An 18,483-nucleotide genomic window follows, 5' to 3' on the forward strand; every position below is an offset into this window, starting at 1 on the left:
CGTCCTACATTCGATGCTCGACAACCGCCAACTAAAGAAGTTCCGCGACCAAGATAACATTTATATACGAAAAAAATCGAAGTTCAATTTTCACCATCCAAAAAAAAACAACCGCGGCTCATCTGCATCTGGTGAAATCAGTCCCGACCGCTATGGAAAGAAGTGTGTTTTATTTCTCGGCAAAATCAACTTTTTCGTTCAACAGCATGGATGGTGCGCGCGCGGTAGCGGCAACGCGGGCTCGTCAGGCTTAGAAGTCACACACATGTGTCGCCAACCGAACCGGCTACGGAGGCAACCGATGAAGATGATGATGATGATGCGGATGCCGGGCCCGGTTTGCTCGAACAAGAACCGAACCGGAGAGCCAACCTGCAGGGGCATAGCATAGATGCGATTCGCATGCCGAAGAAGCCAATTTATGGCTTTTTATAAGCATCACGCTAGAGCATGATATGCTTTTTTTCCTCGACAGCCGCCAAAGCAGGAAGTAAAGTCGCGTAAAGTTTCCAACTCGAACAATTCTAAGACAAAACACTTGCCCGCTGAGGCCAGTAGTAAATTTTAACTATCGGAAGTCGGTTTTATGGTTTAGCTTATTAAGGGAAATCACAGATTGGAATATGAAAACGACCGAGCGGCGGGTGTGGCAATTTTCTAGGATCGATGGCGACGGGTGGTGGCGTTAAGCTTGTCAAAAATATGCACCGTAAATAGTAAGTCAATGTCTATTATATAAGCTCTAATGTCATCTGCATTTTAACCAACGCAAATGACGAAAGAAACGGTGACCGATCAACTTTACTTTTGGCATATAGGTAAACTGGCAGTCGGCAATAGTTTCAGCGGGGTTTTTGAAATCTAGCAGCTTTTAGACAATAAAAAACGACACGGTTTCCTGAACTATTCCAGCTCGGAATGGGGGAATAATGTTAAATGCAAGATGAAAATCAGACTTACTGGTTTAAATAAAGGGCGGATGGTATAGGCTGGTTCAGTTTGTTTTAAAAAGTGACACGTTCAGTAATTTTTTGTTAAACTAAACATTTTTCAAGTCAAGAATTGTTATTGATTCTCCAGACATCTTCAAACATATACACCCGTGTGGCACTGGCACTAGCTCTAGCTCTAGCTCTAGCTCTAGCTCTAGCTCTAGCTCTAGCTCTAGCTCTAGCTCTAGCTCTAGCTCTAGCTCTAGCTCTAGCTCTAGCTCTAGCTCTAGCTCTAGCTCTAGCTCTAGCTCTAGCTCTAGCTCTAGCTCTAGCTCTAGCTCTAGCTCTAGCTCTAGCTCTAGCTCTAGCTCTAGCTCTAGCTCTAGCTCTAGCTCTAGCTCTAGCTCTAGCTCTAGCTCTAGCTCTAGCTCTAGCTCTAGCTCTAGCTCTAGCTCTAGCTCTAGCTCTAGCTCTAGCTCTAGCTCTAGCTCTAGCTCTAGCTCTAGCTCTAGCTCTAGCTCTAGCTCTAGCTCTAGCTCTAGCTCTAGCTCTAGCTCTAGCTCTAGCTCTAGCTCTAGCTCTAGCTCTAGCTCTAGCTCTAGCTCTAGCTCTAGCTCTAGCTCTAGCTCTAGCTCTAGCTCTAGCTCTAGCTCTAGCTCTAGCTCTAGCTCTAGCTCTAGCTCTAGCTCTAGCTCTAGCTCTAGCTCTAGCTCTAGCTCTAGCTCTAGCTCTAGCTCTAGCTCTAGCTCTAGCTCTAGCTCTAGCTCTAGCTCTAGCTCTAGCTCTAGCTCTAGCTCTAGCTCTAGCTCTAGCTCTAGCTCTAGCTCTAGCTCTAGCTCTAGCTCTAGCTCTAGCTCTAGCTCTAGCTCTAGCTCTAGCTCTAGCTCTAGCTCTAGCTCTAGCTCTAGCTCTAGCTCTAGCTCTAGCTCTAGCTCTAGCTCTAGCTCTAGCTCTAGCTCTAGCTCTAGCTCTAGCTCTAGCTCTAGCTCTAGCTCTAGCTCTAGCTCTAGCTCTAGCTCTAGCTCTAGCTCTAGCTCTAGCTCTAGCTCTAGCTCTAGCTCTAGCTCTAGCTCTAGCTCTAGCTCTAGCTCTAGCTCTAGCTCTAGCTCTAGCTCTAGCTCTAGCTCTAGCTCTAGCTCTAGCTCTAGCTCTAGCTCTAGCTCTAGCTCTAGCTCTAGCTCTAGCTCTAGCTCTAGCTCTAGCTCTAGCTCTAGCTCTAGCTCTAGCTCTAGCTCTAGCTCTAGCTCTAGCTCTAGCTCTAGCTCTAGCTCTAGCTCTAGCTCTAGCTCTAGCTCTAGCTCTAGCTCTAGCTCTAGCTCTAGCTCTATCTATCTATCTATCTATCTATCTATCTATCTATCTATCTATCTATCTATCTATCTATCTATCTATCTATCTATCTATCTATCTATCTATCTATCTATCTATCTATCTATCTATCTATCTATCTATCTATCTATCTATCTATCTATCTATCTATCTATCTATCTATCTATCTATCTATCTATCTATCTATCTATCTATCTATCTATCTATCTATCTATCTATCTATCTATCTATCTATCTATCTATCTATCTATCTATCTATCTATCTATCTATCTATCTATCTATCTATCTATCTATCTATCTATCTATCTATCTATCTATCTATCTATCTATCTATCTATCTATCTATCTATCTATCTATCTATCTATCTATCTATCTATCTATCTATCTATCTATCTATCTATCTATCTATCTATCTATCTATCTATCTATCTATCTATCTATCTATCTATCTATCTATCTATCTATCTATCTATCTATCTATCTATCTATCTATCTATCTATCTATCTATCTATCTATCTATCTATCTATCTATCTATCTATCTATCTATCTATCTATCTATCTATCTATCTATCTATCTATCTATCTATCTATCTATCTATCTATCTATCTATCTATCTATCTATCTATCTATCTATCTATCTATCTATCTATCTATCTATCTATCTATCTATCTATCTATCTATCTATCTATCTATCTATCTATCTATCTATCTATCTATCTATCTATCTATCTATCTATCTATCTATCTATCTATCTATCTATCTATCTATCTATCTATCTATCTATCTATCTATCTATCTATCTATCTATCTATCTATCTATCTATCTATCTATCTATCTATCTATCTATCTATCTATCTATCTATCTATCTATCTATCTATCTATCTATCTATCTATCTATCTATCTATCTATCTATCTATCTATCTATCTATCTATCTATCTATCTATCTATCTATCTATCTATCTATCTATCTATCTATCTATCTATCTATCTATCTATCTATCTATCTATCTATCTATCTATCTATCTATCTATCTATCTATCTATCTATCTATCTATCTATCTATCTATCTATCTATCTATCTATCTATCTATCTATCTATCTATCTATCTATCTATCTATCTATCTATCTATCTATCTATCTATCTATCTATCTATCTATCTATCTATCTATCTATCTATCTATCTATCTATCTATCTATCTATCTATCTATCTATCTATCTATCTATCTATCTATCTATCTATCTATCTATCTATCTATCTATCTATCTATCTATCTATCTATCTATCTATCTATCTATCTATCTATCTATCTATCTATCTATCTATCTATCTATCTATCTATCTATCTATCTATCTATCTATCTATCTATCTATCTATCTATCTATCTATCTATCTATCTATCTATCTATCTATCTATCTATCTATCTATCTATCTATCTATCTATCTATCTATCTATCTATCTATCTATCTATCTATCTATCTATCTATCTATCTATCTATCTATCTATCTATCTATCTATCTATCTATCTATCTATCTATCTATCTATCTATCTATCTATCTATCTATCTATCTATCTATCTATCTATCTATCTATCTATCTATCTATCTATCTATCTATCTATCTATCTATCTATCTATCTATCTATCTATCTATCTATCTATCTATCTATCTATCTATCTATCTATCTATCTATCTATCTATCTATCTATCTATCTATCTATCTATCTATCTATCTATCTATCTATCTATCTATCTATCTATCTATCTATCTATCTATCTATCTATCTATCTATCTATCTATCTATCTATCTATCTATCTATCTATCTATCTATCTATCTATCTATCTATCTATCTATCTATCTATCTATCTATCTATCTATCTATCTATCTATCTATCTATCTATCTATCTATCTATCTATCTATCTATCTATCTATCTATCTATCTATCTATCTATCTATCTATCTATCTATCTATCTATCTATCTATCTATCTATCTATCTATCTATCTATCTATCTATCTATCTATCTATCTATCTATCTATCTATCTATCTATCTATCTATCTATCTATCTATCTATCTGAGAAATGAGTTTTTTCTAATTTTTTCTCGTGTACTCGTGAAGAAACCTATTGAGCCAAAGTATGTTGGAAACTCTTCTTATTATATAATAATTTCTGAATTAACGCAGTTTTTTGACATCAGTTTTTGTATCAAGAGGATTTTTTAGTTATTCTTGAATTCGAGCAGTTTTTTCGACGACCTTTGGATTTCAAATGGCTTTTTCGGATACATTTTATTTAACGCGGTCTTTTTACAATGATTTTTGAGTTAACGTGGTTTTTTTTACAAATTTTTTTGAATTAATGCGATTTTTTACAACATTTTTCGAATCAACCTGATTTTTTAGCTGTTTTTGACGCGCCACGCATTCCGCGTATAAAAAAGACTTGAGTGCAAAAAAATATGCATGTTTCTCTTGTTTTCTGACAAACAAATATCAACTACGTTCGTCTGTGCTTTTAAATTTTTCTTAATTCATATCTGGCCTGATTTCCGAAGAGGTCCAATTTGCAGATGATACATTCTCTTCATGTCTTAGGCACCTCACGACGAAGCAAATGCAGTTGAACGCATGTTTTTCGGATGAAATAGTTACTGGCGTAGTGAACTCGCTGATCGTTAAGAAAATTTGCATACACTGAGAACACAGTTCGGTATTTCTAGGAAAAATTCGTAAAACTATATTCGCAGCAGATAAAAACATTTCGTACCATTTACAAACATTCGTTGGCTTATTATCTACTGCAAATATTGTTGTAACGAAAGATTCGTATATGGTACGAGAACATATTCGTAGCACATTTGGCACCAGAACATATTTGATGCACGGCTCTTGTTTGGCCTCGTCGTTATCGACGAGATCGGGTTGCGAAGGTTGTAGGTAAGAGATAATATACCTACTTGTACAATTATTTCCTGCTTCATGTGCAGCTGTTGTGGCTCCGTGGTTAGCGACGTCGTCGGCTGTTCTGTATTGTATAATAGCGACACGTATCGGAAAATTGCGAAATTTAGTATTATTTTTATCGAGAGCACTTTCGTACATTCGTATAATCCACGAATATTAAAAAGCAATAATTCGTACGAGTACAGCTTTGTCCATATATACGAAATATTCAAGACTGATTTTAAGAATCTACTTCGTGGTAGAAAACATTTGAAAGAATTCGTAAAACACACGTTCGTTTTCGTGCTATAAACCATGCTTTATCAGTGTACTTGTGCAATCATGAGCTGTTTAATATTCAGTTGTAGTGGTTCTGCGGCGTCATCGACTGTTCTTTGGATGATATGACAAACCAATTCAACTACGAGAAAAAAGAGATTTCGCTATTACCCGATAGGTGACGGTGTTATACTATTTTTACCATGAAGTTTTAAAAAATTTGCTTTTGAGATTTCGCTATTACCCGATAGGTGACGATATTATACTATTTTTACCATGAACTTTTATAAAATTTGTATAACGCACGAAGCATTTTTTAAAATACGACTAATCGTGCGGATACACCCTCGTTTATATGTACAGAACATTCAGGATTGATTTTTGCAAATCTACAATAGAATAATATGTAAGACTAACGCTGATTTTCGTACTATAAATCATGACTATAGAAATAATTTTATGTCGCTGTGATAAACGTGAGAGAGTAGACACGAAGTCAATCTCTCATTTGAAGATAGAATCTATTCAACGATCTGGCAAGATATATTTCTCTCTCTCTCTTCTCTTTATTTTGAAGTCTCTTCCTCCTTATGATGCAACAGCTGGACCAAATTAGTACTACATACATAAGGCATGTCCTGTCTAAAAGTTCATTTGTAAATCAGCAATTCTAACCAATTCTATTAATAGCCTCCACCTTTGCGGGAGCTCGTGCTCGAACCGCGATGTCTAAACTCGTTTTTTAAAAAATGACTCTTCATTAGCGTCTCTCATAACTTACCATTCCCTTTCTATACTTTTTATACTAGAATACAGCAGCAACGGTAGTGCTTAAAAAGCTAATTTTGATTATCGTTTCTAATTTGACGCTTAGAGAAAAATAAAAACAGTTCGTGATCCGGCGATGAATAAAATGGTTGCTGTTATAATGTATTACATATGCTTAGTCGTGCTTAAATAAATTATAAAACCTAGAATAAAAGGCAAAGCAAAGCAAAGCCTAGATACTACATTCCGTTATCGAAACTTGACCTTCTGTTTTCATACGACAGACTTCGCAGCCAGCTGTTAGAATACAGGACAATTGCAGGGCCAGTTGGTGCGATCCTGTTGATTCCAACAGCCTCTCCCAGCCGAGATTCGAACCTACGACGATTGGCTTATTGGGCCAGCATTATACCTCGAGGCCAACTGGGAGGCCAGAATAATATCTAAGTGAATAATAGATACAATCCATAGTTTTTGCACTTACTTTTCAACTGTACCAGCTGGCGAAGAATGCCAAAGACTATCGTGCATTTTTTATGCGTTAATTAATACATTCAGCATTCAGTAGAAATATAATAAAATCAATAAAATTGATTCATAATTTTTTAAAGTACATACCTGATTGAAAATAAAAACATTAAAATCGCAGTTTGTCTTCGTCAGTTTACGTATGAATAATGTTAGAATAAGAATAATAAAACACAAAAGTGTGGGATAAGAATAATTTTAACGCTCAAACCCTACCTACTGACTGCTATAGTTTTTTCTAACCATCTATCCCATCGTTAAGATTTAAGCTTACATATTTCAATAAAAAGTTATAGATTTGGATGATCCAAATTCTGACCATTTTTATTAGCATACAATACATAACATCCTGTAATATAGTTCACCATAAACGACGTTATCGAATTTCCAAAAGCACTAAAATCAATATGGAGCTTATTTCAATATCCGTGTGCTTGAACCGAAATTGTTGACAAAAACAAATCTTCTTTATCTAATAAAAAAATTTATTTCTCCCCAGCCAAAGCAGTCCAATTTAGTCGCCCATATTGCCCAGTCTTCAGTTAGCCTGAGTTTAGCCTGAGTTAAGCCTGAATTATTCTAATATTCTCGAGACAAGATCCTCTGCCATTCCAGAACCCACACAAAAAATGGTTCGACTAGATAAAACGCTATTAACCGTAGCGCCCGAAGAATACACGAAGCAGCTCATCCTTTCCGAATCGGCCTTGGCACTAGCCCAAACCGGATTCGCATCTGCCCAGCCCAGGAATTCTACCGCGCGCACGGTTGGTTGGCGCTCCACATTCGAACGGAGAACAACTAATTTATTGGACTGACTAAGTAAAAGGTCGTCAGAATAGGTTTTGTTGCTATTTTCTGAAGATTTGCATATACATCGCAGCTTGAGAGGAATCTTCTTCTACACCTTGAGGTAACAGTACATATTTTCGTTTCACCGTCAAACCGGTCTCCCGAGCTTCCACGAATTTGATCACGGATTTGGAAACACGTTCGTTCCCCCTTTGTTATAGCAATACTTGTAGGAGTTCACTTTTTTCTGAAGCCGTTGCAAGAAACTTGTTTAGATTGAAAGCTTTAACATTTTAAGCTCTATTTTGTGGACCAGCTAACGAAGCAAAGTTACGAATCATTTCACTAGTTCAAGAATAGTAATCTATTGCACTGGTGAGATATAATAATGGTAAGGTGGGTAATTCTGACAATGATTGACGGCATCCTTGTAATAATTCGCTTCTCGTAAGCTTAATTTACTATTACTTGAAGAGAAATAATCGCATTAGGAAACATAAATTACTGCATTGCGTACATTTTACTGCAAGTCTGCAGTTATAAGATGTTTAAAACAAAAAGGTATTCCGAGAGAATGCAAAGTGAACATTCCATAAAAAAGAAAAAACTAAATTTTAAACTTCAAATCGTTTGACTACAAAATAACTTGGTAAACATGCAGCAACAATATAAAAAAGGACACCTTTCGCATCCAAACATCTGCTTACAATATCTAGGTTGTCATCAATCTTACAAACTCAATCGTCTTGAACAACCTGACGCTGACAGTGTGTTCTGTTTGAGTTCTATTCTAAAGCCAGCACAAATGGTGTCGTATTCTTTGACCAAAATCATTAAAGCTAACAACAAAAAGCGAGACCTTCGCCCACTGCCGAATATGCAACGTAAATTAGTTTCAGCGATGAACCATCATGAATTTCATCGCTATCATTTTTATTGCACTTACGAGCTGTTTCGTAGATATTAAATTACTTCCCGCAGGGAAAATATTGAGTTTTTATTGACTTCTAAAATGTTGTTACGGCCTACGAGATAGAAAAGTATAAAAGAGGTGATCCTTGGTCTTGGATTTGAAATATTACTCAGCAGTTTTGGTAGTTTCGGTTTACTTTTATTAGGATTTACGGTTGTATTACGATATTCTCGTTTTAATTGGCGGTCAGTCTATGACAAGTAAAACAGATTTTATAATCTCTCCAACGTTTCAACCGTGTATTTCAGTCTTCTTCAGGGATTGAATACTGTCTGCTCTTTGTCTCGTAGAAATTACTTGTCGTTAAAATTGTTTTCGTCGCACATTTTGTCTAATTACGCGACGTCATAGCCCAAGTCACCACGAGGATGTCAAAAATTCTAAGACAAGTAGCAGCGAACTCAAAGAGGATCTTGGGACCGCTGACATTGAACCCCAATCCCCGACGATCCCTAATAATCAGGTCACTCCTGGGGCCAGTGATACTCTATCTGCACATTATCGTCACATTTAGTTTTGGCAACTCATCTATGACAATTCCTGGTCACAAATAGGTTACAGTAACTAAAAGGCTTGTAGTCCGAAGTATGTGGTTATTTTGGTTAAGGCTCATATTTATGTGATAAAGTCTTACCAGTCTTACAAGCGGGAATCTACCATTTAATCTGTTTTACTAATAAATCTAATGTTCCCCAAGGAAGTACAGGGTGCGTGACGAATTTTTGCAGTAAATTTTAAATAGCAATTTCTCGTGCTTGCGAAACTATGTTCAGATATATCTGGCAGCACTGAATTGCTTATACTGTTGGGTATCAGGTGTAAACAAACAGTATTGAGCAACTTCGACTGAAAGATGTCGAAAAAAGAAAATAATCGGTCAGCCGTCGTCGAAATAATTTACAATTTACATATGTTACGAAAGAAAATAAACCACAAAACATTCCTCGCATATATGACTAACTGGTGTTCATTTTCTAACATTTACATTTCATTTTCATTTTCTATCATTTACTGCAAAAATTCGTCACGCACCCTGTACTATGGGGCCTTTAGGCTTCATTCCTGATCTAATCTAATCTAATCTAATCTAATCTCACACTAACGCAGCCAATTCTTGAAGGCATCCTGGAAAATGACGATTACTTGAATCAATCATTTTTCTTGTCAACGGCCAGGCCAACTGCGCAGCATGTACCACAGAGAGAATTCCAAGGAATCAAGTGGAACCAGAAAAAATATCTAATTCCATTAAACTCCTTGAAATCAAGGGGAAGGAAGAAAGCGTGGACCTCCCGTACCAAACGCTTCCCGTATACATAGATAATGATTTATTTACAATCGTTGGGAGTATCTTTGCTAATAAAGGTTAAGTGATACTCCGGACCCTCAGGGATGAACTAATGGTATTTAGACCAGAAGCCAGGCTGCAATTGGCCAAGGATATAGCGCCTTATTTCGCTCTCTGAAAATAGATTAGTTTGCCAAAAATATTAGTTTAAATCATATAATACTTGAAAATAAAGTCGTGTGGTTTAATGGTTGCCTAAAACTACATTTGTAAGGTTAGGAACTGAAAACCGCACGACCCCGCACCTCCTAGCTTGGCTACTCAATTATACAAATTGAAGTATTTCCAGGTATGGCCACGTGGAGGCGCTAGTTAGGGGCTTGGGATGGCTAGAGCTATGTTGGGCGCTTCTTCCTAGTTGCCTTCCCCATTTCATACTCAGGCCTTTAGGCTTCATTCCTGAATCTTAAAAATCGAACGTATCCAGGAAAAATTCACCAGTATGATTCTTTGTGATTTGCCTTGACGAGATCCTGAAAAATTTCCGCAGTATACAGTTCACGCGAGTTGAAGAACTTTTCGAATTAGGAGAAAGAAAATATAAAGGGTGTCTCGCATCAAATTGCACCACGGAAGAAAAGCTGTAGAAAATTACCCATTGGGTATTTTCTCTTGAAAATTTGAGTAGAAGTAGTTTAGAGTGTATTGTTTACACTCTATTTTCATCATGGTCAGTTTTCCGAAAATTGGAAAAAATGGCATCACCCGAAAAGCAACGTCGCGAATTTATTTTGCGCAAGCACCTGGAAAATGCTCAACTCTCACATCATGAATGATGAGACTTACATCAAGGCGGACTTCCGGCAGCTTCCGGGGTTACTGTACTTCACCACCCAGCACCGGTTTGATGTTCCGGAGGCAGTAAGGATGCAGAAACTTTCATAGTTTGCCAAGAAATACATGACTTGGCCTTGAAATCATGTGGCAAACGGAGTGCGCTTTTCGTGACTACCGGGTCTGTAAACGGAAAGATCTACCTCATAGAGTGTTTGCAGAAGCATCTCCGCCGAAGCAACACGAGGGTTCTACGATCTTCTGGCCGGATCTACCTTCGTGCTAATATTCAAAGGGTGTATTGGAGTTGTACGAAGCCAACGGAGTCACTTTCGTACCCAAGGACATGAACACCTCCAACGCACCGGAACTAAGGCCCATCGAAAAATACTAGGCTATTATGAAGCAGGCACTTCGGAAGCATCCCAAGGAGGTCAAGTCTGAGGAAGACATGAAGAAAACGTGGGTTTCCGTACAGATGAAGCTGCAGCTAGGTTGTACAAAACTTTTTGAGTGGAGTTAAGCGTAAGGTGCTAGCATACGGTTGTCGTATTGAAGTTGAATGAACCAAATATGCCAAAAGCTTGCTAAAGGGTTATATTTTGTTGTCTGAAAGTTTGAAAAGGATCGGTCAATTCGGTAATTTTCTACAGCATTTCTTCCGTGGTGCAATTTGATGTAGGACACCCTTTACGCAGTGATTGTGGAGAATTGAGTTGATCTACTTTTTTTATTTGTGGACCTTATATGCGGCTTTGAAGTGATTAAAACATTGAGTGATTCTCGCTGAAACGGGGCCACTACTGACACAAGGTCTTCAAATATTGGAACTTTTGCACTTAATTGGTTGAAAATGGTTAAAAATAAGAATTACGCTTTTGATACCTCGAAATAGTCGACCCCTCGCTCGCCAAGGGGCCTAACAGTTTCAAAAAGTTGAATTTTGAGCAAACCTTACGATCTATATCATGCGATATTTCATAAATTTGCCATGAAACAACTAACAAATGGCCCGGTTCTGTAAAGAAGAAGAACAGGGCTTTCAAATGGAGTAAAAAAAATTTGGCGGCCATCTTGGATTTGGTCGCCATATTGGATTTTATCAAAAAATCGCCGTTTTCACCATGAGCCCCCAACCGAAAATACTCGATTGCGTAATTTGTGCTTCTTGGGATCTCAAAAAGCTCAACACTGTTTTCGTCAATTTTAGCATTTTAGCATTTTAATATAGTGAACTCTCCCGTCTAAACCGTAAACGTAAATCATCCTTCTGCGCCTATCAGAGGACATAAACTGACTCCAACCGGATGCATTCTACCACGACTAGAACAAAATATTTAATAAAAGGCTCCACCTCAGTTATATTCGTAAAACTGAGCGAAATCTTCGGTTCAATCCGAAAAGCTTTGGAGATTTAGAAACACGAAACGTAAGCAGTATGGTTTACTTCCAGCGTATTTCTGAATGACGACGAAACGACTTCTCTACGCCGAAAATGTGACTAGTCTGCTAAAAATTTGTCGGGAACTTGCAACTGATGATAGTATTGCCCAAGAATTGAGATTAGAATCACAACTTTCACAGTGACTGAAGATGAAGTTTTCGTGGCTATTTGTAAACTGAAACAATTCTACAGCCCTGGCCCGGATGGTATTCCTGCTGCACTGGTTACGAAATGTTGCTATGTCTTACCATCACCGATTGCTAGCTCAGTTTGACGCCGTTTATACTGACTTGAAGGCAGCATTTGAACGAGTCGATCAGGGTATTTTGTTAGCTAAACTCGGTAAACTCGGAGCATCGGCACCTTTTACAACGTGGCTTACTGCAAAATTAGGTGCATCTGTATCTGACTGGTTCAGAAATCGCTCAGAAGTACCTCATGGTAGCATCTCAGGACTTTTACTGTTTTCGCAGTTTATAAATGATTTATCCCGAGTTCTACTACCTCGCACGCGATTATTTTATGCTGACGATACTAAAATTTACACAGCCGTCCGAACCAATGTGAACTACCTGAGACTGCAGTAGCTGACCAACATTAGCGATTAGCATCCCGAAAAGTACAATTATCAGTTTCTCCCGCAAAAATCAAACATTGATCTATGATTACTACATTTGTGGCCAGCACCCTACTAGCACAGTTGTTATAAATTAGTTGTGGTAACCGTTTAATGACTAATTTCAGTCATAAATAGGTTGTAGTAACCAGAAATGATAAAAGTGTGCTACTTGGGCATCTGCATCGTAGTGATGTTATAACTTTTTTTTTTTGATAGATTATAGTCACTTTAACAGCTTATGTCATTCGTGACTTCTGTGGGGTTGGGATTTGAACCCGGCGTGAGAGGCGTGAATGCTGACCACTACGCAGGGACTGACCCCTTGATGTCATAACTAATCTTGGCGTTGTGCTCAATGAACAGTTAACCTCCCGACCGCATTATGATATTTATCAAAGCTAATCGCCAACTCGAGCTCATCATGAGGATTGGGAAGGAGTTTAGGAACTCAGGTACATTGCAAGCCCTTCATTGGTCACTTGTGTGATCTATACTGTAAGTAAGCTGTGTTGTGTGGGATCCAGAGTTTGAGTTTTGGAATAGCCGCATTGAAAGCATCCAGAAACGCGTCGTGCGAAGTGCATGCCGCACATTATCCTGAAGAAAACCAAGTAATTTGCCACTTTATTAGTAGCTTTGCTTATAGATCGGTGTCACTTCGCTTGAACAACGACGGAAAGACATCATAGCTACGACGGCCCATAAAATTTTAGTGGGTATACATGACTGTCCAATTATACTTTCTTCACTTTAGTTGCATTGTCCATTACGACCTCAACGACTATAATACCTTCTACTAGTAGGAAAACAGCGCACCATGGCTCCACAACCCCCTTATTAAGCTTGGGTAAAGAGGAACGGTACGCATACTCAAATAAGTGTTGCTTCAATGATCCTCCCTCACCTAATTATCCGCTATTTCCTCTTCGCGGCTTTTGCAAGGTCGGATCGGACCGAAACCCCAACTTCAATTTTCGTTCCGATGTCAATTACTAGAATACATAAACAAAGAAATAAATATTCTTTCCGGGGTAGCTTTTACCGTATCATGAATTCCTCTTCCGGTCGTGTACAGTGCCCTGGGCTACTCGTTACTAATTCGTGGAGCGTTTCTTTACAGCCAGGTCGTGTCAACCTGGTCGAGCCATCTAGTTGAGTCCCTTTATTCCTGGTACCGGTTGGGTTCTTCAAGTGAACGGCTGTCACTGTACTGTCGTCCGGCATACTTGCGACGTGTAGTCTCCCAACTTTCGCCAGATGTACGATGGGAATCTCTCCAAGTAGTACCTGCAACTCGTGGTTCACAGGCCTACGTCACTCGCCGCTTTCCATTCGTCTTCCGCTAAAAATAGTCGGCTACATCTTTCGTTGAGGCGAACGTTGTTTTCTATGGAGCCTCTTCCTACCATATATTTGGTTTTCGACTGGTTTGTAACTCAACCCTTCTAATCTCCGATTTTAGTCTGGCGTAGATTACCTTCGCCGTGCCAAGGTTTCTAGTAATGATGTTGAGATCGTCTGCGAAGGCTAGGAGTTGACTACTCTTGCTGAAGATCATTCCTCTCGTTTCGATGGCCGCACGCTGGATCACACCTTCAATAACGATATTGAATAACATACAGGACAGTCCATCTTCTTGCCGCAACCCTACGAACATATTATTCTTGGGCAGTACAACGTGCCCAACATTTCTGGAGGATTCGGAAAGCCAAAATTTTATCCGTAGTAGCACGAGTTCCCATGAAGCCCGATTGATATGAATTACCTTGCTTTTGGGGATAGACGACGTAACAAAATCTAGGAGACCGTCTTGTAGGCGAAGTTGACCCGCGTACCTAATTCCGTGTAATTATAGCAATCTAGCCGATCGTCCTTCCCGTAAATGGGACTTCAATCCACTTCTCCGGTAGTTTCTTCTCTTTTCAAATCCTTTTTTTATTATTATGGTCACTTTAACCAGCTTGGGTCATTCGTGACTTCTGCGGGGTTGGGAGTTGAACCCTGGTCCTCGGCGTGAGAGGCGTGAATGCTAACCACTACGCCGGGACTGCCCCTTATTGAAATCTTTGAAATTATCCAGCAGAGTGCAATTGCTGGTGGTTCTGAGCCATTTTTGTAGAGTTCTGCCGGGAATCGATCCTTTCCAGCGATTCTATTTTTCTTCAGCTGACCTATATCTCGCCAAATCTTTTTGAGGCCGAGAGCCGGCATGCTACCAGGGCCAGCGCTTCCCTTAAGCAAAACAAGCAGCTGCTTGGAGCGCCACTACGAGGGGGCGCCATTTCGCCTACATTAAAAACCACTATAGAATTAAATAAATAAGTGGTTAACATAAAACTTCCTTCTTTCTCATTTAGCAGCATAAAGCCGGGATGGCAAGTGGTGTATCTAGAGTTTTTCTCCGTTGTATTGGGTCCTGGGCTATTTACCGCCAATTCGTTAAGCATCTCGACACAATCAAATCGGCTTCAACCTGGTCAAGCCATCTAGTAAGTTGGGTCTGTCTATTCCAAAAGGCGCTCATGCACGGACGAACATGTTGGCGGAAAATGTTGATGAATTCATGTTCGGTCAACACTCTCGCCTGTGTATGAGTGCCACGAACCAAACAGGCAAAAGAAGATGTTGGGCTTGTCGCTCGACCTGAATAACCCGCCAACATTTTATTCGTTTCCAACCCAACATATGCGAACGTGATGTGGCCCTTAAGGCCGATGAAGGTCCAGAAGAGAGAAAATTCACTGTACGGTCATCCGGCATTCTTGCGACGTGACCGATCTATCGTACTCTCCCAACTTTCGACAAGTGTACTTTGAAAATCATACCAAGTAGTGCCTGCAATACATGGTTCATACGCCTACACCATTCTTCGCTTTCCGTTTGCGCTCCACCTCCTCCTGATGAAAATCTAGTCGCAACAAAATACAACAATCAAAACATTCAGGAGATTTTCGGGAGAGATTTTCTAATCTCTTCAGAATCCGCAAACAGCACGTTTACCTTCGATGAAGTAGCAAGGTATGAAGACGGAGTTTCTGAAGTAACAGGAAATATGAACCGAACTTTTTCGTTTTTGAAAGTTTATCATTCTAATAACGGGTTTCAAGAAACCGACAATTATTCAAAAGAAATGGCGGTTGACTGTGACCAGTGTTGTGAAGCCCGCACTAGTGAAGGCTAATTTTCTCACACACGCGTACTCGTTCTAATGAACACGCCGGCATAAGCATTCCTTTCGGACTCCCGCTTTTGTTTATTCATGCACTGCAACGACTTTTGCAAGTGTATATTTAGCTAACAGCCACGGGCGTCGCTCTCGCACGTTATTGCAGCCTGAGCAACTGATACCGATCACTCGCGAGGATCGCGAAGGGCGTAAGATGAAAAAGAGAACAAAAAGTAATGCACCATCTGTTTCCCAGTGTGCCGCTAGCTCTCACGGGCAGCTGGCTGCTCACGAGTTGTTTGCCTCGTGAGGTGTGTAGGTCGTAAAATGTCTGAACATAGCAACCCCGGTTGTTTTTCAACTATTTAGGAGGGAGCCATTTTAAGAATTTGCGTGGAGTGACAAATTGGCTAGCGCCGACCCTGCATGCTATCATACTATTTCTCGTAGGCACTCCTAGATTAACTTTCGTTCTGTCAACTTCTGTTATCATTATTGAAATGTCCGTAGAAGAACTGCTTCCACCTGCCAATCACCTCGTGCTCGTTTGTGACCAGATTTCCCTTCTCGTCCGTATACATATCAGGCTTCGGTGTGTATCATTTACGAGATTGATTCACCTTCTCATAGAACTTACGTCTCATTCTCATTAGTCCGGAAGAGTTGTTCTAGCTCTTCACGATCTCTGTCCTTCTTGTGACGCCTTTTCCTCCTCAGGATCGTGACCAACTCATTCCACGCTCATCGCTACTTGGTGGTCAAATTCTCCCTCATGACAATGTTTTGATAGTTTTTCCCGTCTTTTTTCTCTCTATTGCTTGTTGGCATTCCTCGTCAAACAAATAATATGATACACTTAAGGTTTCTTCACATAATACTGCAGTCGCCGGCTCATATTACATATTTCCGCTATATTTACAAGGGGTTACAGCTAAGACACAAACCACACGCCCACCAATTGCCTTTATACAGACGTGTGTTTTGTTACCTGAGCGCTCTACAGTTAAATCCCTATTAAATTAAATAAATTAAAGTTTTGATTAAATTTATAACTCAGGTGCTGCACAAAAAAAGTAAAATAGGATATGTTGCTACAGTCGTAATTGCCTATTTCCGTCCTATCCAACACAAATTATTAAAAATATCAGCATTTTTATGACACACGATGCAAAACTAGTTATTCCCTAATATTTTAGTTTTTTGTCTATCATACGCGATCAATTAAAGTGAGCTGAGATCTATTTAAATGCTTTTTATAATTAAAGAAATCCTACCAGCCAAATTTCCTACGTTTTTTCATGCGACGAAGAAGATAATGTCGACTAATCGTTTTAATTTCCGTCATTCATAAATGAAAATAACTCACGCAAGGCTTTGTCGTTATTCTACAGACAGGAAACCCTGCCTGACCTGCAAAAATTTTGTAGAATAACATTTGTCATGTCGTCCTACACAAATATATGCGCGTTAGCTACGTTAACATTGTTGTGATTTTTAGTTCGGACGATGAAAAATTTTGATGGACGGATTTTAAAACGGTACGATGAATTTTAGAAATAAAATCAATTGCGTAATTTCAATAATATGCTTTAATAGTCGCTTTTCAGTGATTTCAAAGTTCACGGATCGGAAGGTAAGTGTGTTTTAGTCAAATCAGCACAAGAACTTTTGGAGTATTCATTAAATCCATCCAACAAATGATGAAAATTAGAACGGCTTTACTTATTACGACGGGAAATCTAAAAAAAACGCTAAATCATTTAAAATACCACAGGAATTACAGTTTGGACAACTTTGTCTGTGAAAAAATCGACCTATTTCTAACGACAATGATCAAAAAGTTGTCAGTAGGAAAATAACAGATGACTATTAGTTACAAATTATTGTAAAACTTTTAAAGGCTGCTGTTGCACATAATATATTGATAAGCAACACAGTAATATTTTTTAAAAAGTGATAGCTTTTTTAAAAAGTTTCGAATCTCAACACCTATTTAATATGATTAAACTTTCTTCATAAAGTTTATTGTATCAGACATGATCTGATTGAACGTGAAAATGAAGTGTGTGTGGAAAACTAACGTTAACCAGACGATGGATTGTTTTCAACAAAACTGGGTCGAAAATAGATATTCATTCCAGCAGGCAAGCTATCAGATTTTGATTTCTAGTCGACAACCCGCAGAGTTCGACTAGTAGAAAAATATTTTTTTACATTTTGGTAATGCAACAGGAAACATTAAGTTATGTTTAAAACTCGTTTTGTTTATTTTTCGTCTTGCTTATTACCTACATATACATTTACTTCGATAAAATTCTAAATCTTTTTCCCTAGTTCTTTAAAGTCAAAACTGAGGCATTGTCAAAAATTATATTTTTGAATCGACCTTTTCCGATCTGACTGAAAATTTACATACTTATTCACTATGATCAATTTGTTCATTTCGCACTGTAAATTTGTAATTGTTTATCAAACTCAATTTTTTTCAACAAATCCTTCCAATAAATTTTAAAAGATACATTTTCAATTCCTACTCTATGCGACTAATGCTACTTCATTCAC

General features: G+C 38.5%; 1 protein-coding gene across 1 annotated transcript; it reads left to right on the top strand.

The window, feature by feature from the left end:
* Positions 1 to 666: 666 nt before the first annotated feature.
* Positions 667 to 1,790, top strand: LOC128735565 (uncharacterized protein DDB_G0271670-like; the record flags this gene model as incomplete). The annotated part of the gene is made up of 2 exons (XM_053830048.1): positions 667 to 709; positions 1,081 to 1,790. Coding segments are annotated over exons 1-2 (753 nt in total), but the record flags the coding sequence as incomplete, so codon positions are not given.
* Between the last annotated feature and the right edge of the window lie 16,693 nt (positions 1,791 to 18,483).

Source organism: Sabethes cyaneus, chromosome 2, assembly GCF_943734655.1.
Source record: "Sabethes cyaneus chromosome 2, idSabCyanKW18_F2, whole genome shotgun sequence".
Classification (NCBI taxonomy): Eukaryota; Metazoa; Arthropoda; class Insecta; order Diptera; family Culicidae; genus Sabethes; species Sabethes cyaneus.